This window comes from Schistocerca piceifrons, chromosome 3 (genome assembly GCF_021461385.2).
Source record: "Schistocerca piceifrons isolate TAMUIC-IGC-003096 chromosome 3, iqSchPice1.1, whole genome shotgun sequence".
Classification (NCBI taxonomy): domain Eukaryota; kingdom Metazoa; phylum Arthropoda; class Insecta; order Orthoptera; family Acrididae; genus Schistocerca; species Schistocerca piceifrons.
Window position 1 is genome coordinate 221,364,273 of NC_060140.1, and position 27,105 is coordinate 221,391,377.

The 27,105-nt window shown below is 43.3% G+C and overlaps 1 protein-coding gene across 1 annotated transcript in view; it reads right to left on the minus strand.

The window, feature by feature from the left end:
• LOC124788530 (sodium channel protein Nach-like) overlaps window positions 1–19,828 on the minus strand; it is a 173,223-nt gene extending 153,395 nt beyond the window's left edge. The window contains exons 1-3 of the mRNA XM_047255801.1: window positions 19,800–19,828; window positions 17,865–17,976; window positions 3,037–3,167 (exon numbers count right to left, since the gene is read on the minus strand). Of these exons, the coding sequence (XP_047111757.1) occupies window positions 3,037–3,167; window positions 17,865–17,976; window positions 19,800–19,828 (272 nt within the window). The remainder of the gene's footprint in view (window positions 1–3,036; window positions 3,168–17,864; window positions 17,977–19,799) is intronic.
• Between the last annotated feature and the right edge of the window lie 7,277 nt (window positions 19,829–27,105).

Genomic DNA, 27,105 nt, shown 5'->3' on the forward strand with positions numbered 1-27,105 from the left:
ACCAGACGTTTTCAATTGGTGAGAGATCTAGAGAATGTGCTAGCCAGGACAGCAGTCAAACATTTTCTGTATCCAGAAAGGCCCGTACAGGACCTGCTACATGCGGTCGTGCAGTATCCTGCTGAAATGTAGGGTTACGCAGGGATCGAATGAAGGGTAGAGCCAAGGGTCGTAACACATCTGAAATCTAACGTCCACTGTTCAAAGTGCCGTCAATGCGAACAAGAGGTAACCGAGACGTGTAACCAATAGTACCCCATACCATTATGGCAGGTGATACGCCAGTATGGCGATGAAGAATACACGGTACCAATGTGCATTCACCGCGATGTCGCTAAACACGGATGCGACCATCATGATGCTGTAAACAGGATGTGGATTCATCCGAAAAAATGACGTTTTGCCATTCGCGCACCCAGGTTCTTCGTTGAGCACACCATCGCAGGCGCTCCTGTCTGTGATGCAGCGTCAAGGGTAACCGCAGCCATGGTCTCCGAGCTGATAGTCCATACTGCTGCAAACGTCGTCGAACTGTTCGTGCAGATGGTTGTTGTCTTGCAAACGTCCCCATCTGTTGACTCAGGGATCGAGACGTGGCTGCACCATCCGTTACAGCCATGCGGATAAGATGCCTGTCATCTCGAATGCTAGTGATACGAGGCCGTTGGAATCCAGCACGGCGTTCCGTATTACCCTCCTGAACCCACCGATTCCATATTCTGCTAACAGTCATTGGATCTCGAACAACGCGGGCAACAATGTCGCGATACGACAAACCGCAATCGCGATAGGCTATAATCCGACCTTTATCAAAGTCGGAAACGTGATGGTACGCATTTCTCCTCCTTACACGAGGCATCACAACAACGTTTCACGAGGCAACGCCGGTCAACTGCTGTTTGTATGTGAGAAATTGGCTGGAAATTTTCGTCATGTCATCACGTTGTAGGTGTCGCTACCGGCGCCAACCTTGTGTGAATGCTCTGAAAAGCTAATCATTTGCATATCACAGCGTCTTCTTCCTGTCGGTTAAATTTCGCGTCTGTAGGACGTCATCGTCGTGGTGTAGCAATTTTAATGGCCAGTAGTGTAATGTGTTTTCCGACCTCCATCTCCTATTATAGTCCATTTATATTCTATTAAGAATGATCTTGTTTTGCGTGAGGTGGTTGTCTGTCGTAGTCATGTGGATCTGGCATGTCATATATTGGTCAGAATATCAGGACCTTGAAGGACTGGTGAACTGAGTATAGGCGTCACACACGCTTACAACAGCCGAGCAAATCGGCTATTGCAGAACATTGTCTTGGCACGGGTCATCTTATGGACTAAAACAACACGCCGATCCTGGCATGCAATTCCAGGTATTGGGATAGCGTTATTGAAGAAGCAGTCGAAATTAAAGTAGAACGTTACCTTATAAATAGTGATGAGGGTTTTCGCTTAAATTCTGCTTTCTCCCTTGTCAAAAAAGAGAGGGACAGAGTTAAAAGTATCTAAATCGTAGTTAAGTAATTTTCGCTATCGGCAACTTCTGGATTCGTTCATCTTTGGTTATGTGGTGGCGCTAGTGTTTTTAGTGTTTGTGAGTGTGTGTGTGTGTGCGTGCGTGTGTGTGTGTGTGTCTCCAGATTTCCGGAACTGCTCTGCAAATATAGGTTTTAAATTCCCTTGTACAGTGCTTACTTGCGGCAGTTTTTCCTTGAAAATGATACGGTAGTCGCATGTGGAGATGTCGGCCGTTGTCGACGACGTCAACCGGCTGCATTCCCTTAAGTTATGTGAACATTGTCGCTGTTGCGTTGGTCAGTCAATACGAACGATTTCAGAACGCTGGACAGCGCGCCCACGTCGTATTAAATACTGCGAATTCGACAAAATCTTCTGCTGCCGAACAAAACCTCGTGAACAAACACACGCTTATGCTTAATGAAACGGTTATATCATTCCAAACGTCTAACGTCTGGGATTCTACCAGAAAAGTAGCCATTGATATCAGAATGAGTAGCAACAATATTTCCCGGAACGTCGGCTACACTCGTAGTGGTGCATGGAAATGGGCGCTTGACACTGAGCGGGGCAAAGTAATCATATGAGTCATTCAACATCTAACAACATCAGCATCACTACAAATGTTCTTCAGTCATAGACATTGACCAAACATTTGGTTGCATTTGGAAGTTCTGTGACTCCGTGACGTCTCCAAAACATAATTTGGCCAACTAAATAAAGTGCTGAACGGCCTACTGTAATCTCCTGATGACGCCAGCGGAGGAAGTCGGCGAAAGCTTGATGCTGTAAGAATTGAATGAAACATATTTAAAGAATGTCGCCACAAAACTACTTTTTGAGAAAAGTGGAGTTTTAATTGGCTACTCATCCAACCCCGTGCTGTTACTTGAATTATAATTCGTTTCCACTTTACTGCCTCATTTATAATGTGTTAATACATCCAATCGAATCTCGTTCCCACTCGTACGGGAGGAAAGAACTAAAAAAATTACGTTGCGTCTGTTTAAAAACTTGTTACACCATGTCAAGGCAAAGTATCCCCTAACATCATGACACACCAAGGAACATCATTTACAGTTTTACAGTTCTTATAACAAAAATACTGTCTACCAGCGTAATTTTTTAGAGATGGAGGCTGTGCAGTCTACGACAGCGACATACAAAGCACTGTGACAAACAATAGCGCCACATGGTGTGACCCATGTTACAGTGCTGCTTATGAGCTGCACCGAGAACTAGCCGTTTCGGTGTTACTCATTGCCCTCGACATGCCACACGTCGGCTTCCCATCTCTGTTGCCGAAGTCCGGCCGGACGCCACCCAACGACCGATCCCGAATTGGAACCCCCGACAAGCCCACAGGCTGTCGCTCATTACAAACCTAACCGATTAGAATTCCTACCCATTAGAATGGGTAGAACTCACGAGCCAGACTTGTGTGTGTGCGGGATCATTAATAAAGTACCAGTACATAGGCTCTCGTCGACAAGATTTGTACGTTACGCAAAGCAGACAGATACTTACGATGCGTGTATGCTGTTAATGGCGAAACAGATTCCCATCTCTGTTTCCAGTGGCACGAACTGGTCACAGCAGTTGAAGGGCTCGCCTTTCCACTTGCAGTTTTCCATAACTTCTTCGCACGGCAAACGGAACTGTAAGAAATTAGGCAGTGTTTCCATTTCACAGTGTGTCCAATAATAATGAAGCAGTATTATTATTGGTAACGAACAAATAAGCGTATTATTAACAGCTTTTTTCTTGTAGCTACTCACCGCTCGTGCTACCATGGACAGATTCGTGAATGTGCAGTTCCCTGTAAATTCCAGTGTGCGACCCCTGAAGCAGTTGTCTTTTATGAAGCTAGACTTGAGACGGAAGTGTGAGAGCTGTTTGCACACTTCCGTATTTCCAAAATCTCCAATAATTGCCCTAGCTCTGTTGTGGCGAGAAAAACAAATGTTTTAACAAAATATGTAAACATACAAACTAATAATTCAATGTTTGACAAGTCAATGTTGATTGTATTTTTTATTTGAAGAATTAGTACATTAGTGTCCAAAAGTTAAGCATAATGACGAAAAGAGTATATATAGCCTCGTCAGGATATCTGAAGGTTCACTGAAGAAGCTACAACTTGGCCACAAGACGTTTGGCATACAATAGTGTCGATAACATAATGTTAGAAAAGCTCTAATAGCTATTAGACACATTTGTAAGAAATTAACACAACTGGGAAATCACTTCCACCGCAAGAGTAGCTGTTCAAATGGTTCAAATGGCTCTGAGCACTATGCGACTTAACTTCTGAGGTCATCAGTCGCCTAGAACTTAGAACTAATTAAACCTAACTAACCTACGGACATCACACACATCCATGCCCGAGGCAGGATTCGAACCTGCGACCGTAACGGTCGCTCGGCTCCAGACTGTAGCGCCTAGAACCGCACGGCCACTCCGGCCGGCTAGAGTAGCTGTTAGTAGGTGATATGGTTGCCTCTAACTGCCATACATGCTGCACAACGACGTGTAATTCTTTCTACAGGATGACTCAAGATCTCCCTTGGCCCATTCTTCGGCAAGAGCGGCAGGAAAGTCTGGAAGTTCCTTGATGGTGGCCGATGGGTTGCAATTCGCCTCCATAATCCATCCCAGACATGTTCTTTCAGATCTTGGGACCTCACTGGCTAGACCGTGCGACGGATATCTTCAGCTTCAAGAAATTCATCAACAAGAGCAGCTCGATGCGGACGGCCTTTGTCGTCCATAAAGAGGAAGTCTGGACCAGCTGCACCTCTGAAAAGGCGAACATGTGGTAGGAGTACCTCATCTCTGTGCCTCTGAGCGCTTACAATAATCCCCCAATCACCAACGAACATGTACATACTCCGTTCAGCCATTCAGCATGATGCCTCCCTACACTATGACGGCATCACGACCAAACCGGTCTCTTTCCACGATGTTCCTGAGGTTGTGTCGGCTATTAGGTTCTCCCCAGAGTAATGTGCGACGAGAATCATTTTGCAAACTGCAGTGGAATTCATCTATGAAGAGTACATTTCTTCATTCACCCATGGACCGATCTTGATGTTGCCCACTCCATAATAAGCGGGATCATCTTTGTGCTGGGGTGAGCAGAATGCACACAGCCGGACGTCTGGCAAACAGTCCTGCTGTTCTGAACATCTACATCTACATCTACATCCATACTCCGCAAGCCACCTGACGGTGTGTGGCGGAGGGGTCCCTGAGTACCTCTATCGGTTCTCCCTTCTATTTCAGTCTCGTATTGTTCGTGGAAAGAAGGATTGTCGGTATGCTTCTGTATGGGCTCTAATCTCTCTGATTTTATCCTCATGGTCTCTTCGCGAGATATACGTAGGAGGGAGCAATATACTGCTTGACTCCTCGGTGAAGGTATGTTCTCGAAACTTTAACAAAAGCCCGTACCGAGCTACTGAGCGTCTCTCCTGCAGAGTCTTCCACTGGAGTTTATCTATCATATCCGTAACGCTTTCGCGATTACTAAATGATCCTGTAACGAAGCGCGCTGCTCTCCGTTGGACCTTCTCTATCTCTTCTATCAGCCCTTCTGGTACGGATCCCACACTGCTGAGCAGTATTCAAGCAGTGGGCGAACAAGCGTACTGTAACCCACTTCCTTTGTTTTCGGATTGCATTTCCTTAGGATTCTTCCAATGAATCTCAGTCTGGCATCTGCTTTACCGACGATCAACTTTATATGATCATTCCATTTTAAATCACTCCTAATGCGTACTCCCAGATAATTTATGGAATTAACTGCTTCCAGTTGCTGACCTGCTATTTTGTAGCTAAATGATAAGGGATCTATCTTTCTATGTATTCGCAGCACATTACACTTGTCTACATTGAGATTCAATTGCCATTCCCTGCACCATGCGTCAATTCGCTGCAGATCCTCGTGCATTTCGGTACAATTTTCCATTGTTACAACCTCTCGATACAACACAGCATCATCTGCAAAAAGCCTCAGTGAACTTCCGATGTCATCCACAAGGTCATTTACGTATATTGTGAATAGCAACGGTCCTATGACACTCCCCTGCGGCACACCTGAAATCACTCTTACTTCGGAAGACCTCTCTCCATTGAGAATGACATGCTGCGTCCTGTTATCTAGGAATTCTTCAATCCAATCACACAATTGGTCTGATAGTCCATATGCTCTTACTTTGTTCGTTAAACGACTGTGGGGAACTGTATCGAACGCCTTGCGGAAGTCAAGAAACACGGCATCTACCTGTGAACCCGTGTCTATGGCCCTCTGAGTCTCGTGGACGAATAGCGCGAGCTGGGTTTCACACGACCGTCTTTTTCGAAACCCATGCTGCTTCCTACAGAGTAGATTTCTAGTCTCCAGAAAAGTCATTATACTCGAACATAATACGTGTTTCAAAATTCTACAACTGATCGACGTCAGAGATATAGGTCTATAGTTCTGCAAAAAAAGGCTCTGAGCACTATGGGACTTAACTGCTAAGGTCATCAGTCCCCTAGAACTTAGAAGTACTTAAACCTAACTAAACTAAGAACATTACACACAGCCATGCCCAAGGCAGGATTCGAACCTGCGACCGTAGCGGTCGCGCGGTTCCAGACTGTAGCGCCTAGCACCGCTCGGCCACCCCGGCCGGCTATAGTTCTGCACATCTGTTCTACGTCCCTTCTTGAAAACGGTGAACATCCGCTACACACTTTGTCGGGAAGCAACAACTCTTCAGGCAGCTGCAAGATCTGCAGCTAACTGTATTATAAGCTGTTCCGACTTCGTTACGGCCAGAAATAGATACTGCTGCGGAGTGTTTACGCTTGGTCGACGTTGTACTGGCCTACAACAAACATCTCCTTTGTATCGAAACCGTCGCCAAAGCCTTGAAATGACACTTTGTAGCAAAACCAGAAATATTTAGCCTTCGGTCTGTCTTTGGCCTGCTCTGAGGCGGCCGAATATTCTACCCTACAAAACAGGGTCCAAAATGTGTTTTTGTGCTATTACGTTATCAGCTTCCCCAAGAGACTACACTCTGATCACTATGAATGGACAAACAAGACAGAAACATGAGTGGTCACTTGCACTGTTTGTGTTTGCCTTTCGCTTACACCACTGTTCACAGCACGCAGTCCTCCTTTCTGCAATGACCGGCCGCTCGCCTGGCCTAATACCACCATGGATCACATCTGTGGTTGGCGGGTGGCCACACTATTAGGCGTCCTCTACTAAAGCCAGGGACACACGGACTCATTCACACCACGCTGGTACAAGTCAGGCCACAACAGCAACGTCTCCCGCTGTGTACTCTAAGGACAGCAACATAATAAACTTTTTCTGTGGCTCCGGCGGACTCCGTGGGAGGCGCCACTGTCGCCCGCCAGCAGCGCGCGGCTCAGCCAACAGCGGCGCTGCAATCCGCCCGTCGCGTGACCTGCACTGAAATCCATCCACCGGATTACGTAAGGCACAGCGCGGTCACAGCTAGGCACTCGACGTAAACCGTCTCCACAGGAAGTCTTCGATACTAATCGAAAGAAGTGTTAACAGTTGCCTTCACTATGAATACTTCCCAGAGGCCTGGAAGACGGTGAGGGTGGTACCGCTGCCAAATCGCGGAAAGAATCTGTCTCTTCGGAGCAATTATCGTTGAACTAGTCCACTACGAACGCTGGGGAAGCTCGTCAAATGGATTTTACCCAAGAGACTACAAGACACTTTTGTACCGGACAACGTGATAGGACAGCATCAGTTCGGTTTCCAAAGTCCAAAGTAAACTCTCCGCCGAACTTCAACTCCTCTGAATTACCGAAACCATGCAAGACAACTTTAAGAAACGATATTCGACGATTGGAGTGTTCATGGATATGGAGAAAGCTTACGATAAAGTATGGCGTGAGAACTTAATTGTCAAGTTGCAACAAAAACGGCAGTTTACTAAAACTACTTGATAACTCCAATGAAGATAAGAAATTGTATATGCGCATCGACGACAGGAACTCGGCCAAGAAACCAGTCCATGCCGGTATCCCACAAGGATCTGTAATTTCCGAGCGATGTATCTACAGTTCCACGTGTGTCAGTTAGCCTCTGTGCTGATGGTACAGCGTTTTTAATAAGAGAAAGAAAACTGGAGCTAGAGATTGTTGCGACACCTGGATCTCATGGAATGATGGGCCCAACTACACAAGATTGCCATCGACACGGATAAAACAGTGGCCATAATTTTCACAAGACGCCGATCTGCCATCCGTACAAGGCTCCACATCTGAAACCAATCTGTTCCTTGGTCGCAACTGGTAAAATACCTGGACATTTGCCTGGACTCTCAACTACTCTTCCCCCCCCCCCCCCCCCCAATGACGTTGTAGAAAAGAAGAAAGTCCGACTTAGAATGTCGAGACCGCTCAGCCCCTTCTTCAAGAGGAAAGATATGAATCAGCTATACTGAGCCGCGGTGGAACCCACACTTCTCTGTGGAGCTACCTCCTGGGTTGCAACATGCGGCACAAATTTCAAGAAGCCCCACATCACACAAAACAAATGTCTCCGATGGACCCTTAGAGCACACTGTAGGACAAGAAAAACGGAACTCTACGACGCACTGCATGAAAAATACCTGCACCAAAAAGTGCAGGAAAAGCCCCAAAAGCTGTCTGACAAGGTAATGCCCTATGTCACACCACTCATTTGTTAGCGACAGTAACCGCAGTTCTTCCTCAACAATGGCACAAATATAAAACGCCACCATCCTTCCTGGAAGACGATGAAATTGCGCCTGCAGAACGCTAAATAACCTCAATTCAAGTACGACACACGGCAAAAGAAAGGTATGCCCACCATCCCTACAAGCGAAAACCCCCCTTGTATACCCAACACCCGTAAATAAAGAGCAATAAATGTAGTCTGAAACCTTTCCCTTACGCAACACGCAGGCAGCAAAATCGGCAAAGGCGAAGAGGCTGTTTACATAATGTTTACATAACGAGTATCAACCTGTATTGGACATAAATTGCTTAAGATGATTTCATTTATAGAATTTTTGTGATATAATGAATGTGTTGACATAGTGAGTACCAACCTGTATTGGATATAAGTGTGATTAATTAATTAAGCTGATTTCATTTAAAGAATTTTTGTAATGCTATGAATATTTGTGGCAACGGCCACTGTGTCAGTAGTAGTCTGTTGTGTGGTCTTGGCAAGTTAACTATTTCAAATGATATATCTTGAACCTTGCCAAGCATAACAAAAAAAATTATAGTAATAACGGATTGGTGTAGCGTGGAGATTAGGGTCTCCTCCTCGTGGCACCAACTGAAAAATGTCCTGGACTGTCGTTCCATCCGAAAGACAGCCATGAGTCCATTTTCTTGGAAGATACCCGATAGTGATGAAACGGAACTTGTTGTCCAGTTCCATATTTTTCTCAATAAATTCCTGTACAGGAAAATTATAGCGAGAGTGTTTTTTACTCTGCAGAAGCCAGTCTGAGGGTAACAAGCAGGAGAGAATGGACCAAGCGGTGTTTATTTACTTATTCATTGATTTTTATTTCGTGTATGGCACGTTTCCTTATGTGACCTTGGACTGTATGAATGAGATAGGCCTATTATGTGAAGTAGCAGAAAGTTTTGGTCAGAGGTCGTAGCATTGCATGAGTAGAGTGGTTCTGTGGTAGGATCGTACCAACCCCTAAACGCGAACAAGTTTGACAAAGACAGTGTGCAAGTCACGTCAGACAGGTCGCGAAGGCACGAGTATTGGCTCTGTCAGGTTGGCGAACCATCCCCTCCACCACGTTTTGAACGAACAGCGGTTAGGCGAGGTGTCCGGAGGGCCACTTGTTCCTGGGTACTGGCACTGGACAGACGTGTACACGCAGATCTCGATTTTGGTAATGTTAACCAAGGTATCAGAATGTCTGAAAACTGCTAAAAATAGAGTACAGATGTCGAAATCAGGTGTGAGATTACCACCAAACCCCCATAAGGGAGTTTATTTTCATAATTTAGTCAAATTTCAGTAGAACTTTGCGTTTGTGCCTTGGTCAGGCCACGCACCATGGGCCGTAAGCTAACGATCGCATTAGTGCTCTGTCTTTAACGGAAGTTCACTCATTTAATGTATTTTGATGTGGTCTTTCTTTTACAGTAATATTTTGGGGAATATTATTTATTTTTCACGTACTTCCTTTGCGTACTTGCTTTCACGCTACGTGGTCAGTTGGAGCAACTGCCTCATTGGTAAACTGCAGTTTCGGTCTGAAAATGTACAGTAGTTGAGTGAGTAACCATACGGTAGTGGGTGAGTGACAGAGAAGGAATAATCTCGTGCGTCTGTACTTTTTGCATTTCTGTTGGCTACCGCTACTTGGCCACGTGTATGGAATAGTATTAATATGATAATTAGTTAATTTTTCTTGTACTCCCAATAGTATTTCATTCGCTGGCAACGTTGCGCGTTACATAAAATATACGGTTTAAACACTTGTATCCAGAAAAGTTCAGAATATAATGCCTATTGATGGAATAAAGACTTGCAAAGTTTTCCGCCATATGATAGTAAATGTTCTCCCCCCACTCCCCCAGGTCAGTAACGTGGTGTTGTTTCTCAAGGCAAGATTCATTCATAGTTAAGTGCACCGCTGGCTACCGATTCTTCAGCGTACGTTTTAACGAAAATTGAAATATGTATGCAAATACTCTTCCGCCCTGACCCAGTTCGCTTGCAGTGTCTTTGCTGAACTTCTTCTGCGTGATCTTTAGTAATTGGTTGTAATAAGCATGGGCTTAGGTATAATTGTGTGCCTGTATAAAATTACATTGAAGCCAGGTCTGCAGTCCCCTTTCCCTTTCCATAGTTACGTGGCGGAAGTGAATCATGTTAACTAAAGAGACCAGCTGTGATGATGTACACTCCTGGAAATGGAAAAAGAACACATTGACACCGGTGTGTCACACCCACCATACTTGCTCCGGACACTGCGAGAGGGCTGTACAAGCAATGATCACACGCACGGCACAGCGGACACACCAGGAACCGCGGTGTTGGCCGTCGAATGGCGCTAGCTGCGCAGCATTTGTGCACCGCCGCCGTCAGTGTCAGCCAGTTTGCCGTGGCATACGGAGCTCCATCGCAGTCTTTAACACTGGTAGCATGCCGCGACAGCGTGGACGTGAACCGTATGTGCAGTTGACGGACTTTGAGCGAGGGCGTATAGTGGGTATGCGGGAGGCCGGGTGGACGTACCGCCGAATTGCTCAACACGTGGGGCGTGAGGTCTCCACAGTACTTCGATGTTGTCGCCAGTGGTCGGCGGAAGGTGCACGTGCCCGTCGACCTGGGACCGGACCGCAGCGACGCACGGATGCACGCCAAGACCGTAGGATCCTACGCAGTGCCGTAGGGGACCGCACCGCCACTTCCCAGCAAATTAGGGACACTGTTGCTCCTGGGGTATCGGCGAGGACCATTCGCAACCGTCTCCATGAAGCTGGGCTACGGTCCCGCACACCGTTAGGCCGTCTTCCGCTCACGCCCCAACATCGTGCAGCCCGCCTCCAGTGGTGTCGCGACAGGCGTGAATGGAGGGACGAATGGAGACGTGTCGTCTTCAGCGATGAGAGTCGCTTCTGCCTTGGTGCCAATGATGGTCGTATGCGTGTTTGGCGCCGTGCAGGTGAGCGCCACAATCAGGACTGCATACGACCGAGGCACACAGGGCCAACACCCGGCATCATGGTGTGGGGAGCGATCTCCTACACTGGCCATACACCACTGGTGATCGTCGAGGGGACACTGAATAGTGCACGGTACATCCAAACCGTCATCGAACCCATCGTTCTACCATTCCTAGACCGGCAAGGGAACTTGCTGTTCCAACAGGACAATGCACGTCCGCATGTATCCCGTGCCACCCAACGTGCTCTAGAAGGTGTAAGTCAACTACCCTGGCCAGCAAGATCTCCGGATCTGTCCCCCATTGAGCATGTTTGGGACTGGATGAAGCGTCGTCTCACGCGGTCTGCACGTCCAGCACGAACGCTGGTCCAACTGAGGCGCCAGGTGGAAATGGCATGGCATGCCGTTCCACAGGACTACATCCAGCATCTCTACGATCGTCTCCATGGGAGAATAGCAGCCTGCATTGCTGCGAAAGGTGGATATACACTGTACTAGTGCCGACATTGTGCATGCTCTGTTGCCTGTGTCTATGTGCCTGTGGTTCTGTCAGTGTGATCATGTGATGTATCTGACCCCAGGAATGTGTCAATAAAGTTTTCCCTTCCTGGGACAATGAATTCACGGTGTTCTTATTTCAATTTCCAGGAGTGTAATAATAATGTCAAGCCCTTACTTCTAGTAAACGAACGTTATCGGCAGCTGGCTGAATGATTGGATTCCTTCTCTACAGGCTGGTGTTTTCGAATTAACTAATTTCTGTGAGTGCTGTATCACCGAAAACCGGATAACAGCGATTATAAAACGGATGAGTTTTGATAAACAAATTAATGGGCGAGGAAGTTGTGGCGGCACGAATTATGTATTTTTTTTTGTTTATTTGTTAGGACAGATCAAGTGACAGGATTAACGGGAAAAAGTGGAACTCAGTTTCAGGAAATCTATGGTCAAATTTAGGATAAAGATCTGCATTTCATTATTATAATAAAAAAAGGATCTTTCTGTTTCCAACTTACTTAGTAACTTGACCTTTTTTCATCATTTATAAATAAAAAGAATATTTACCACAGTCAGATAATAACCAAGACAATGTATTGGTAAGAAGGAAAGACGTAGCAATGAAACATAGAGGTATTATAAAGAATGGAAAAGCAAAAGAGATATATTTTGTGAAGGATTTTAACTACGAAGGGAATTATTGTAGGAAGTAACCATCTCTGGTTACGGAGTGGTTTTGATCTTTGTCTTACAGATGAGCCGAGTAACAAAAGGACGAGCTTGACGGTAAGTTATCAGTATGCTCAAGTGAAAATAATATTTCAATACTGCATATTGAGGGTAAATCGTGAGCGATAAATGCTTAAGTATTTCATCTAAGAATAGGCTGATAATAATTAGCGTTATCGCATACATGTTGCTTTTGTAGTCGTGAAACTCAGAGAATACTAGTGTAATGGAATATTACGTCCTTTGAGTATTCACTGAAGTTTATGTGTATAGTAAAGCTTTCATGATTAAATACGATTCGGTGCTGTTAAATATTATTACACCACAGTTAACAATAGAAATGAGAAGTATTATGTACGATCAAGAGTACTGCAGCAGCGGATTTATTGGTAACATCTCCCGATTATGGGGAGTGAGACGCTCATGGAACCAGAGAGGACCTAGACCTCGCTGTTGAACTTTAAACGTACTGGGAACAAAACAAACTTCTCTATAGAATCAGCAAAGGTTTCGGAAACAACGATCTTACGAAACTCAACTAGCATTCTTCACACATGATATCCTCAGTGCCATAGGACAGAAGTACCCACATTTATTCATTGTGTGTAGACTTCTGAAAAGTTTTTGATTCTGTATCATACAGGGTTCTTCTAAAGAAAACAATTACCTACAGTATATGTAAGCTGCAACGGAAGTCCTGCTTCACGATCAAAAGAAAATTAAGATGCACTGCGAGGGAAAACTGGGTGACTAAATGGGCTGAAACTAAAAAAAACAAGCGATCGTAAAAGATTTTTTTTTTACATTTATTCAACTCACCTTCCCATAGAGTTACAACTATCATCTAGTCATACCAATAGTTCACTGAGCTCATTAAATTAATGTCTTACTGTCGTCGGTTGAGACAAGCCTCAGTACTACTCGCATGTGCGCAAAGCCTGACCAAACAGTTGCTTTTCTTTTATCGATGTCCTGAACTTAATAACCGGCTGACACTATACAGCTTTCTACAAGCAATATTCACACCAGGGAACTTTCCAGAGTGTTTAAAACAGGCGGGAGTTGAGCCTACCGGCCGAAGTGGCCGAGCGGTTCTAGGCGCTACAGTCTGTAACCGCGCGACCGCTACGGTCGCAGGTTCTAATCCTGCCTGGGGCATGGATGTGTGTGATGTCCTTAGGTTGGTTAGGTTTAAGTAGTTCTAAGTTCTAGGGGACTGATGACCTCAGAAGTTAAGTCCCATAGTGCTCAGAGCCATTTGAACCATTTGAAGTTGAGCCTCTGCAACAAAAAGGTAATGAAGAGGATATAATTTTCCTAATGTATACTAAAAAGCAATAGAATCAGTTATGAAAGACGATTTAATGAATTACTTGAATACACTCAATCTTCTGTATGAATCACTGATTGGGTTCCGAGATGAGTGTGTCATGGATATTTCTAAAACTTTTGGTACCTTTGGCCATAACATTGTTCTAAGTAAGCCAGTATCATCAGAAATAAGATTCGTAGCTAAAGACTAGTTCCCATTGGGTACAATGAATAGATGCGACAAAACCGGAAATAAGGCTGAACTTTAATTAAAACACTTACCAGAACCAGACCGTATTTAAAGTGAAGTTCCTGAAGGCAGCATCTTAAGACCAATTTTGTTCCTTATATACGTACATCAGTGACTTTCCCAGTAGCGTTATTCATGGAGAAAAAGCTCTTTCTTGATGACAGAAATATTACAGTCACTGAGAAAACAAGAGAACTTCTTGTAGGAGAAGCAAATGCAACCCTAAAGGAAGTTTACAACTGTTTCATAGACTATAAAGTGTCATTGAAGAAAAAGAAAACAAAAGGCATGAATTTCAATTTGTAGATGGAAAATAATACCGTTAAATTAAATGTAAATGGGATCTCTATAGTCAACATACCAAAAACAACATTTATACGAATAAATATTGATTCTCAGTTGAAGTTGTGTGAACACACATAGATACTTGCAAATCCTGCAAACAGAGTAGCGTCGGTATGTTATGCCCTTCGAGTCGTGTCATCTTCGTGTAACAGCCAGTGTTTTTGAGTTACATACTATTCATACCTACGTACAATTTTTAGCTACGTACTTCTTTTATCGAGAACAAAAGCACAAAATACGCAAGAAAGTGAATGTGCGATGCTCTAGCTTAATTTCACAGTACAGCTGACAGTGATAGTAAACAGACGACATGTCGATACCAGAGCATGAAGTGTCTGTGAATTAAATTCTGTGTACTTAGACAGTTAACTACGCCTCGCAGAGACGCGAGTGAACAGTGTAAGCAGGTATCAGCGTTAGAGAAAGGACGTGCGCTTAGTGTCAAAGAAGCCGATTGAAGTAATCGGCGAGTCGCTCGACATTTGAGTAGAAACGATGCTACTATTCGACGCTGTTGACAGGAATGGGCGAACTATGGCCGAAAACGGCGTGAAGAAGGAAGTGCTCGACCTATATGGAGCAATCGTCAAAGAGGCACTCAGAAGCCGGCAGGGGTGGCCGAGCGGTTCTAGGCGCTACAGTCAGGAACCGCGCGACCGCTACGGTCGCAGGTTCTAATCCTGCCTGGGGCATGGATGTGTGTGATGTCCTTAGGTTAGTTAGGTTTAAGTAGTTCTAAGTTCTAGGGGACTGATGACCTCAGAAGTTAAGTCCCATAGTGCTCAGAGCCATTTGAACCGTTTGAGCACTCAGATCACCGGATTAGTCATTATCATCGATCCGACGTGCCACCGGTGCTTCAGTGAGTACAGGGACCATAAATAGGTTCACAGAAAGAGGTCTGAGTTCACGGCGTCCGACGCGCCGACTTCTGTTGACTTCTGTACAATAAAACGCCGTCTGCAGTGGAGTCGGGCGCATTCGGCCTGGAATATCAATGGCTGAATTAGAATTATCTTCATTCCCACTTCGAATCGAGCCCAGATGACCAACGAAGACGTATCTGAAGGCGCACCGCCATGCGACTCGATAACCAAATGTGATAGGCTTGCGTGACATTTCATGTAATAGCAGGACCCATTCGTAATAACTTGCAATCCTTTAAAATCGTTTATTTGTGTGTTCCAATAATGTTATTGAAGATCTGTTCAAAGCACTGAGTATTTGAACTACATAATGTGAGTACATCTACCAGATCAAAAATAACATTCAAAATCACTGCACAAACAACCCTCTCCATAACCATGGAACAAGGCCCAGATTAAACGAACGTTTACCAAGAAAGAATAAAGACAGATCAAAACAGCATTTTCTGCCAAATAATGAATCGGAGAATAAATTGCCCTACGACTCAAAGGGACTACTAAAATGAACTTGTTTAAAAGATAGTTAAAATTATCTTTTAAATAATACAAACTGTACTATGAAGGTTTACTCAAATTACAGAGGATATGATTCTGCTGAAAATTGTAACACTAATAATAATAATAATAATAATAATAATAATAATAATAAAGTCTATGATTTCACATAATAGTTTCATTTTTCTTTCTTTGCCGGAAAACCCTACTCATAAATCTCTGCAATGTGTAGTACTAACACACAATTCTCTCTCTGAGCTCAGTATCTCACTCATTAGAGAGGGATGCTGACTCAGCTTTTCACACTGTCAAATGAGACGTTGCGATACGTAAAATGGAAATCAAACATCATCACAATGATCCTGATGTCATTTGACAGTGTGTGTCGTGTTATATTACGAAATCATGTGTATATATTTTATTAAATTAAATTACTTCTTTGCAGCCGCGCGGGATTTGAAAGACTGGCCTTGTATTCAGAGGGGTGGAGCCTGCTGTTTTCATCCGACCAACCTGACTTACCTTTTCGAAGATTTCCCTAGTTTGCTTCAGGCAAGTGCTGGGGGTACTGCCTGTTATAATGCTACAGACAGAAAACTGCCATATCCTTGCCAAACTACATTAATTGTAAGTATGTGTGATATGAGTTAGCCGGCCGCGGTGGTCTAGCGGTTCTGGCGCTGCAGTCCGGAACCGCGGGAGTGCTACGGTCGCAGGTTCGAATCCTGCCTCGGCCATGGGTGTGTGTGATGTCCTTAGGTTAGTTAGGTTTAAGTAGTTCTAAGTTCTAGGGGACTTATGACCTAAGATGTTGAGTCCCATAGTGCTCAGAGCCATTTGAACCATTTTTTTATATGAGTTACATTTTAATGTTGTTTTTAAATTATAATAGTATGACATCTCCAGTATCCTTGTAAAAGTGTTTTAAAACTGAATAAAACTACTACTGCTTCTACTACAACTACAATAATGAGAGAGACGCAATAACTAAGAGTATTACAGAAAAGAAAGACAGCCGGTAAGTCGACAAAGTGGTTTTAGTTTTGCTATACGTGAACGTATTTCTCAAATTTTGTAATGTAATGAAATTTTTTAACATATTAATAGTCGTATTACTTATCGTAAGCTTGAAACATGATGGCGTCAAGTTTATTATTATGTCAGCATTATGATATTTATCTGTGTTTGTCTGAAGCGTTGCTTTCAGATAATATGAAGCATGTTGAAATGTGCTGCAAGGGTCACGACATGAGTCCGCTACAGTGATGAGTGAACTGGCTGATGGCATATCAGCATAGAGCGCAACTGCCTGCCTGTACGGACTGTAGATGTGGTGGTGACTGGATCATACAGTGAACCATCAGTTAACCGTTCCTGGTTATAATTGTTCTTTATTACAAGTCTGGAGTTATAGTCAGGGAGAATGTCCTTGAACTCAGTGGCGTAGGTGGTCAGTGTCCCACGGCTTGTCAGCGTGTGTTTCACCTGCCTGGCAGACAACACCGGTAGGAAGCCGCAGCTGCTAACGTCTGCACGGCTAGAGCAGCAAGCACCGTACCATCAGTTAGGGATGACCATGGCGGCTTATCGTGGGTCGGCTGCTCAGTGGCTGCAGCGACAACACACTGGTGTTCAAACTGGCGACCAGCATGACCGAAGAGGATGGCACGCACCTGAACCTTGGACGATAGTCAGTAACAATCAAGTCCACACAGACTGGATGACAGTGACAGCGTAGCTGGGCAGCAAGTTGGCTCAGGGTCAAATTCATGGTCCACTTGGGAGGCGACCGGCAACAGCAGGTTATCACCCACCACCTGACCCAACGGAGGGAAAGAATCAAGTTGACTGCATGTACTCTTCGGCACAGGAGGAGTGTGCAGCTACTGATGGTGAAGACTGTGGAAGGTGGATGACTGTCATCTTGTACTGCAAATGATATGCATCTCGTAGTCTTCATTTAGTGTAGACTACATTACAGGGCATACTGTTGGATATAATGAACATCCGTGAATGAGGTTCTGATTTGGGTGGTACATATGTGAGTGGTTAGTTAGTACTTCTTGAACAGGGACACTCTCACCCTGGAAATCACAGCAGGTTGGAGCAGCAGGGCGTCGTCATTGGGCAGTGGCGACTTCATTCGGCCTGATTTTCTTTCTGTGTGGTCAGCTTCTCCAGAAGCCCTGCCGTACCTGTAAGATTTCACAACGTTGAACTTCAGGAGTGCGCATCTTGTGCACTGTCAATGTCCTCAACGAGTGCTCTTCCACTCTGAGTACATTTTCTTGTGTAGAAGTGTCTGTACTTCAGGCTGACGAACGCTTGTCTCTCTAAGACGTCGTTGAACTGATTGAGACAAGAACCGTTCATCGTACAAGCTAAGTCATGGTGTAACATTCCTCCTTCCTTTGAATACTCTGTTCCTCAGAGTGTGACTTTTTTACATTTTTCCCAAATGAATTTTGACACTGTTTTACAGATTGACATAAGAACTGCAATGTTCTCCACTTTTCCGTATTCTGATTTAGCATAAACGACTTGGTTCATTGGCTATACAATAATATAAGTGCTACTTTGAATGATAGCGCAACAAAGTAGCAAAATAGAATTACGAAATTCCTTAACAAACGTAGCAGCAGATGGATCTTCTCCATTTCTCATGCTCGGTATTCTTCCCTGTTTACCAGCTGGCTTCATATGCTTTAGTACATTCGGAACTTGCTCTTTGCAAAAAAAGTATCCCTTGCATTTTTCTCAGTAAACACACCCCTAAAACTATGCCCACACGAAATCCACATACAACACTACCACACACAATATGTTGATTGGTAGTTCCACTTGTGCCCTTCACGTCAACAGTCATTGTGTTACAAGTATCATCATCTTTATGCACCTCCTGATCCTCAGGCACAGGTTCTTGAAAGGACTGAGCCTTTCAACCTAATCATTAGCCTTATGAGTCTGTTTCTTCCTCCTTTCTAACATGAATATCTACCCTTAGAACAATAAAGTTTACATTTACAATGTAAATGAAATGTACAATCAAATGTGTCGGTTTTCCATTGTGAAAACAGGCACACTTGATACATATCGCTTATAGCGGCATCTACTACGAATGGGAAACAATGGTTTGAGTAAACTGTACGCATTTTTTTTATGTAGAATCCGAATATGCAGAAAAAAGGGTGGGTTACCATTTTAAAACACAACGTCGACACTGCAGGAGAGATGGTTAGGAGGTGGCAGATGTAGCACAGACTGATGTCTCATTAACTAATATTAACTTTTCACCTAGAAATTTTTTTTCTTACAATGTTTCGTTCTGCAGATATTTAGTTGTCTCAGTTTAAAACAAACACCCTGCATATTGGAGTCTTCTAGAAATGTGATGATCTAGTTTCAATATTATCTGATGTTAGCTCAGAGAAAAACTATTCCCTAAATTATTATTATTTTTAAAATATGGCTAAGCTTCATTCTTGGAGTTTATCAACTCCTTGCATTAATTTGGGGCAATTAATGATAGACAAATGGCGCATAAATTTGCAGAACGTTATACGGATCACGGACAACGACAATTAACAGAGACACCTGTGTGTACTATGTGGTGTTTGTTTTAGTACTGGGTATCGAGAACCAGGAATCGTATTTGATGTCACAGGAGAATGAAAATATGGGTCGAATAGGATGCCCGTCTGGGAGGTCTACCTTGTCCACTGCTTACGAGTGTGGTGGTGTGTGAAATGTGAGTCGTTTTTTATTACGTGTGACGTAAAGAGCGAAAAACAGTTTATCTACTGCAAAATTATCGTCAGCCACAGCACAGGGATGTAGAGTTCCTTGATTATGCGCACCTGTTCTCTATCGCAGAAAATTAACACGCTCAGAATCAGGCTCCTGATATATTGTATCCCGGAGCTTGTATTAAACCACTATCACGTTCCTCGCGAATGTTGGGGGCAACAGGACATATGATACTGCGTCAGCAACATAGGAGTTGCTGACTAATGCTTACCAATCACTTTTTTCCTTCTGCCTCAACATGGTGGCGAGTTATAAAAGCTGGAAGACCTACTGTAGTGGTTTGTCGTTGGAGCTGCTCTATCAGAGACACCGTCGCCCCCAATGAGTCACCCTGTAAACTGCCCATCATTATCCTGTCGAGTAGTATACAGGGTAATGGTGATCACCCTCTAAATTGTCGATCATTGTCCCATTTACTAGAGTCCAGTCAATTGATCTTCACCCACAAGTTTGTGTGTGTGTGTGTGTGTGCCTGCATATGTGTGTGTGTGTGTGTGTGTGTGTGTGTGTGTGTGTGTGTGTGAAGCAAAGAAAAAGAAATGAAGCCTTCCCACACAATGTCTGGATTACTTTCCCTGTCACCCTGCAGATTACCCAAATTGCCTCCTTTCAGGGGGAGATTTGTGGCTCCTTGTTCCCGCTCAAGGAGAGGAACGGTCGTCACCCAAGGTCGTACAGTGGTCGCCCAGTAAAATGAGCGTCATTGCTCCTTCAGAAATTGGTTGTACGAGAAGGGGAATGTATGTCGTTCTACAAAATGACCATCATTGCCCCTCCAAACATAGAGGTGCGTTTGTGTGTGTGTGTGTGTGTGTGTGTGTGTGTGTGTGTGTGTGTACACGAGACTATATTTTTATGCAACGATAGTTTAGGTAAAAATCTTTGAACACGAGACCAATTCAAGGGAAGCTTGCGTAACGTTTTTCGGAAACACTGCATATCTATGATTTGTCCCCAACTCAGATAAAGCTTGTGTAAATTCACAACTACATTAAAATTGGTTACCTCATTTTAATACCATGCTGTGACAGCCTGACTCATTTAAATGCTACACAGAGATCGGCTGAAGAGAGGGAAGAGAAGGAGAGAGATAGAGCTTGGTTACGGAAAAGGAGAGAGGCTTTCCACTGCGTTGGACTGTGTAACCATTGCTCCTGTATGTAGTGAACCCGCAAAAGCCCTAGAACCTGAAGTCAGCGGTACCGCAAGTGTTGCGTACCATGGGTAGTGAATTCTATAAATCGTACATAATGTATAGAAAAAGTGACATTAAAAACAACAAACAATAGTTTTAAACGTATAAAAATTGGACAAATTCTGATGTACGAATATTTTGTGTAATTACGTCAGATATTAATTAGATGAGAGACAATCAAGGAGGTATAGGTGCAGGCAGACATATAAGACACTCTGCTGTTGTGGATACTGTTTAGATAGCAACTCACAACTGGAATCTCTCTCTATTGATCTTTATCGCTCGTTTGATTTTGATCTTGTGGCTCATATGTCGTATCGAGCTACTTTTGTTTCATTTGTTATAAGAGTAATTGTTCTTATCTGGACCTATATGTCTGTATTGTGGTAAATCTATCATGGTTATGTTTCTTAATAATTCTAAAGCCACATTAGGCGTATATGTATTCATTTATTCGATAATAACCTCCATAGGCCACTTATTTGAAGTTTTCCCGCAATTTAGCACAACTGCTGTGGGGGCGAAAAGGGTTATCGTTGACCGCCATTTGATCCGCCATTACACGGGCTTCTTAAATTTTAGTATGTTTAAAACCAACATCGGCCTATAAGGTGCAACAAATACTTAAAATATGGAATAAATGACCCTGGCGAGTACTTAAACACAAAAACTTGACCTAAGTAGAAAAGTTTAAACATGACTGTGCGGAACTGCGTACGTACTAGTAATTGACATTTAATTTCCAATTTCTTGCAAGTCATTTTATTGTCTCATAAGTAGGTGTATTTAGTTGTATATAACTTACAGAACCCACTTGTATCAAGTGCAACAGTATAACTTATGCGATTGTTTCTTTTATTAGATGCTACCAAATATGAACCATTTAGTCTGAGAAAGTATTAGCTTGACATTACTGTCAATTTTCACCACTTGCAAACGACCTTAATACGAATAACACATACGGCACCGTCTCTGCACTTCTTTCACTCAAACATCTTAACGCAACTTGATACACCTTATAACCACATAAGGTTCTATGCCACATTTACGTGAATCCGAGTCTCTATAGACATACTACTTCTGCTTTCTGCTTGATGCTGAGGTTCTTCCATGGCCAGTGGGATTCTCAGATCTGTCCTCGACAGTACGAGTGTGGGAGCAGCTCAGAAGTCAACTAAGTCCCAGTGCCAGCATCCACGATGTCAAGTGCCAGCTACAACAGTAGTGGCTCAGTGTGCCTCAGGAGAGCATACAACGGCGGTATGACACACTTTCCAATAAAGGCGGTACAGCTTTATAATGGTAAGTGGGGTTATATTGCCAAGTTCTTTGCAAACTTAACTTGATTCTGTAACTGCTGAATTAACAATACATACCTTCTCAGCACATTAAATTTCATTTCGTTCACCTTCCCTTTTCCGGTGTGTCATTTTCCTTGTCTTACAGTGTATTTTAAACCTTATTTTGGACGTTTCTATTGCCGTTCGATTTTGGGAGATTTTTGTTGTCGTTAATCGATATCAGACACATTTGAATCTATTTATTTTGCACGAGAGTAGTGATGACCCAGCAGTTCAGGTCCCTAAAACCATAATAATCATCCTGATCATCACAAATAGGAAAAACTGAATTTGTGACAAAAGGTGACAGTTATGAAAATCCATAGAACAGAAAACTTTACAGAATATTTCAGGTAAAGAGTAACAAAATAATAAAAAGTAATCAGTTTTTTCTAGTAACACATTAACCATATTATGCATTGAGATCAACGGAATTTCACGTTAAACTACCGTAGTCACATACGGCAAGCAAAAGGTAAAGCTGATTTCGAGCCACAGATTGGTGTGAACACTCCAGTGCTTTACTGGGCCTGGTGTTATTGGAGGTGGCATGCGGTTGCCTTCCTCCGATTTACAATCTGACGTACTCAGCCAGTTATAGAGGGACCTTCAGTTTAGCGATTACTCCGAACCACGGTGCTAGTCAGCATTTCTCACATCAAAAAACATTGGTATAGTGGAAATAGTTGATCAAGTGATGGATACAAATCTTAGGAAGGGCCAGGAAATATGTTTGGCAATGTTGTTGTTATGGTCTTCAGTCCTGAGACTGGTTTGATGCAGCTCTCCATGCCACTCTATCCTGTGCAAGCTTTTTCATCTCCCATTACCTACTGCAACCTACATCCTTCTGAATCTGCTTAGTGTATTCATCTCTTGGTCTCCCTCTACGATTTTTACCCTCCACGCTGCCCTCCAATACTAAATTGGTGATCCCTTGATGCCTCAGAACATGTCCCACCAACCGATACCTTCTTATAGTCAAGTTGTGCCACAAATTTCTCTTCTCCCCAATCCTATTCAATACCTCCTCATTAGTTATATGATCTACCGATCTAATCTTCAGCATTCTTCTGTAGCACCACATTTCGAAAGCTTCTATTCTATTCTTGTCCAAACTAGTTATCGTCCATTTTTCACTTCCATAAATGGCTACACTCCATACAAATACTTTCAGAAACGACTTCCTGACACTTAAATCTATACTCGATGTTAACAAATTTCTCTTCTTCAGAAACGCTGTCCTTGTCATTGCCAGTCTACATTTTATATCCTCTCTAATTCGACCATCATCAGTTATTTTGCTCCCCAAATAGCAAAACTCCTTTACTACTTTAAGTGTCTCATTTCCTAATCGGATTCCCTCAGCATCACCCGACTTAATTCGACTACTTCCTTTTTTTTTAATTTTTAAATCTAACATCAAGTACGTCTACATATATAAGTCATGGACTCATAATTACCTCTCGGCGATTTCGTTCGTACGATTACGGGAGGGACTTTCACATATGGCTACCATAGGAAAATGCGTATGGAACTCCAGGTATGTGGTTTCCATTGCGAAGCTGATGGCGTTGTTCTGAAATTGAAACCAGGAGGAACCCATAAGCAGCGCTGATGCGTACCAAGACATCAGACAGCAGACTGCCCAGAATAACCTAAACAAAGAGAAAAGAGGATTAGAATATACGTTGTTCATAATCTTGGTCTCATTTCTTGTATATGTTAGCTGCTTTGCAACATAAAAATAAAAAATAAAAAAAAGGAAAACATTCGCAGTAAATATAATTTTGGCTGTAGGAAGGTGACGGTGTTGAAGGGTGCCACACATAATTTATCGGCATCTTTACGAAAATGTTTGTAGTGTTTGGTTCTGTATCATATAGTCATTAACCAGGAATCTTTTGGACAATACAGTATTTTATTCACATGACTATCCTCATCTTTCGCAACTCATAACATAATCTATGGTTAGTTATTGAGAACCCCCACAAAGCACTGTAGAACCCGGGAATTAACAATCCGAAAAACGGTAGGAATGCGTTAAATCTTTCTAAATGTTTAACTTTCTTTACAATGTAGAAATTTAAAAATACTATTTGTGATTCCTTTTCGTTAACTTCTGACTACGGATCTATTTTCAAGCGTATTCAATGATGTAAAAATTAAACTCCAAAGAAAATAATGAAAATAAATAAGTAATAATGAAAATAAATAAAGAATTAAATAAATTTTCAGTAGGTAGATTTCCTTGAACAAATTTTAGTCCTCTTAGTGAATTACATAAACTTTCATAAAGTATACTTTCTTTCAAGATTCCTTATCACTGTATTTGATGTTTTGTACACAGTCATACGCTGAGGTGAAAAGAGTCATGGGATACTTCATAATATCGTAGAGGACCTCCCTTTTGCCCGGTGTAATACAGCAACTTGATGCGGCATGGACTCAACATGGCACTGCAAGTCCATGCAGAAATACTGATCCATGTTACCTCTACAGTGTTACTCGTGCAGGATTTTGTGCACGTTCGATGGGATCCACCGTTGGGCGATCTGGGTGGCTATATTATTCCCTTGAATTGTTCAGAATATTCTTCAAACCAATTGCGAACAACTGAAGGCCCCTGACAAGGCGCATTGTCATCCACAAAAACTCCACCATTGTTTGGCTGTAAATGGTCTCCTATTAGGCGAACGTAACCATTTACAGTCAATGATCGGTTCAGTTGGACCAGAGGACCCAGTCCATTCCATTTAAACACATTCCATACCATTATGGAGCCACCACTAGCTTGTACAGTGCTGACAACTTGGGTCCATGGCCAAGTGAGGCCTGCGCCACATATGAATCCTATCACCATCTCTTATCAACTGAAATCGGGACTCATCTGATCAGGCCACTGTTTTCCGGTCGTCTAGTATGTAACCCATATGGTCACGAGCCCAGGAGAGGCTCTGCAGGCGATGTCATGCTGTTGGCAAAGGCATTCACGACGGTCGTCTGCTGTCATAGCTCGTTAAATCCAAATTTCGGCGCACTATTCTAACGGATACGTTCGTCGTACGTCCCACATTGATTCCCGCTGTTATTTCACGCAGTATTATACTTACAGCTCTACGCAAACGCAGTTGCTGTCGGTCGTTAAGTGAAGCCCGTCGCCCACTGCGCTGTCCATGGTGAGAGGTAACGTCTGAAATTTGGTATAACGCCAACAATGGCGACCTGGTGATATGGAGCATTGTTATCCATAAAAATTCCACCTTGTTAGGGAAGATGACGTCCATGAATGGCTGGAAACTGTCGGTTCAGTAGGACCAGAGGACCCAGATCAGCCCATGTAAAAACAGCCCACACCATTACGGAGCCACCACCAGATTGCACAGAGCCTTGTTGACGACTTGGGTCCATGGCTTCGTGGGGTCTGCGTCAACCTCTAACTCTGTCATCAGCTTTTTCCATCTGAAATCGGGACTCTTCTGACCAGATCAAGGTTTTCAAGTCGTCTAGAGACCAACCGATATGGTCACGAGGCCAGGAGAGGTGCTACAGGCAAAGTCTTGCTGTTAGCAACGGTACTCACGTCGGTCGTCTGCTGCCATAGTCCATTAACTCCAAAATTCGCCGTACTGTGCTAACGCATATGTTCATCGTACATCCCACGTTGCTTTGTACGGTTATTTGGCGCAGTATTGCCCGTTTGTTAGCTTTGACAGTTCTACGCAAAAGCCTCTGCTCTCGGTCGTTAATTGAAGGCCATCGGCCACCGTGTTTTCCACGGTGAGAAGGAAAGCGTGAAATTTAGTATTTTCTCCACATTCTTGACACCGTGGATCTCGGGATATGGAATTCCCTAACGATTGACGAGATGGAATGTCCCATTTGTCTAGCTCCAACCAGCATTCTTCATTCAGAGTCTGTTAACTCCCGTCGTGCGGCCATAATCACGTCGAAAACCTTTTCACATAAATCACTCAACATCAATTCACTGCCATTTTATACCTTTTGTGCGCAATACTGTCGCCAGACATAAATGTGCTTATCGATATCCCGTGACTTTTGTTCCCTCAGTGTACATACACTGTGGTGTCACCGCCAGACACCACACTTGCTAGGTGGTAGCCTTTTACACAAACAACACTGAAGTGCACACTGATAGAAGTATGTCCGCAGCTCGTGGTAGAGCAGTAGCGTTCTCGCTTCCCGCGCCCGGGTTCCCGGGTTCGATTCCCGCTGGGGTCAGGAATTTTCTCTGCTTGGTGATGACTGGGTGTTGTGTGATGTCCTTAGGTTAGTTAGGTTTAAGTAGTTCTAAGTTCTAGGGGACTGATGACCATAGCTGTCAATTCCCATAGTGCTCAGAGCCATTTGAACCATTTGGTAGAAGTGCCCACTTTCTGTTTTCAAGAGGTTCAGAAACATTTTATGATAGGAACATGGTTGCCAGTGCTTCACACGTGTGTTTCAGAAATCATAGATAATCACGTAATCTGATGTTCTGTGTCATCCCAAGCACATCAGCTAGGTGTTTCTGTCCCATCCTAACATAACAAAACAAGATAATGTAAAAGATCCTTGCTCGAATTATCGTAAAAGAAGACATGGCGTTTAGAAATGAGAACGAAGAAAAATTTTATAGAGTATTGAAATGAATTTTCACTAATTTTTCCCAGCACTCTCTTCAAAGCTTTCAGTAGGTTCAGGTATATATAGACTAGATCCAGAAATGATGTCGATTGAATTACACTACACAGAATGAACTACACACAAGACTGCAAAACACCATGAGGTGTAAATATAAAATCTAGCAGAGAGGAATTCGATGCTCAAATGAAAAATATTACACGTAAGTACATGATAAGGTGAAACATTAAGAAAGTGGAGGGAACGCGAAAATTGTATGAGGCTGTAAATAAATGGCAACATAAGACCATTGAGTATGCACCAGTAAAACAAGAGTAGAATCTAATCAATAACGATAT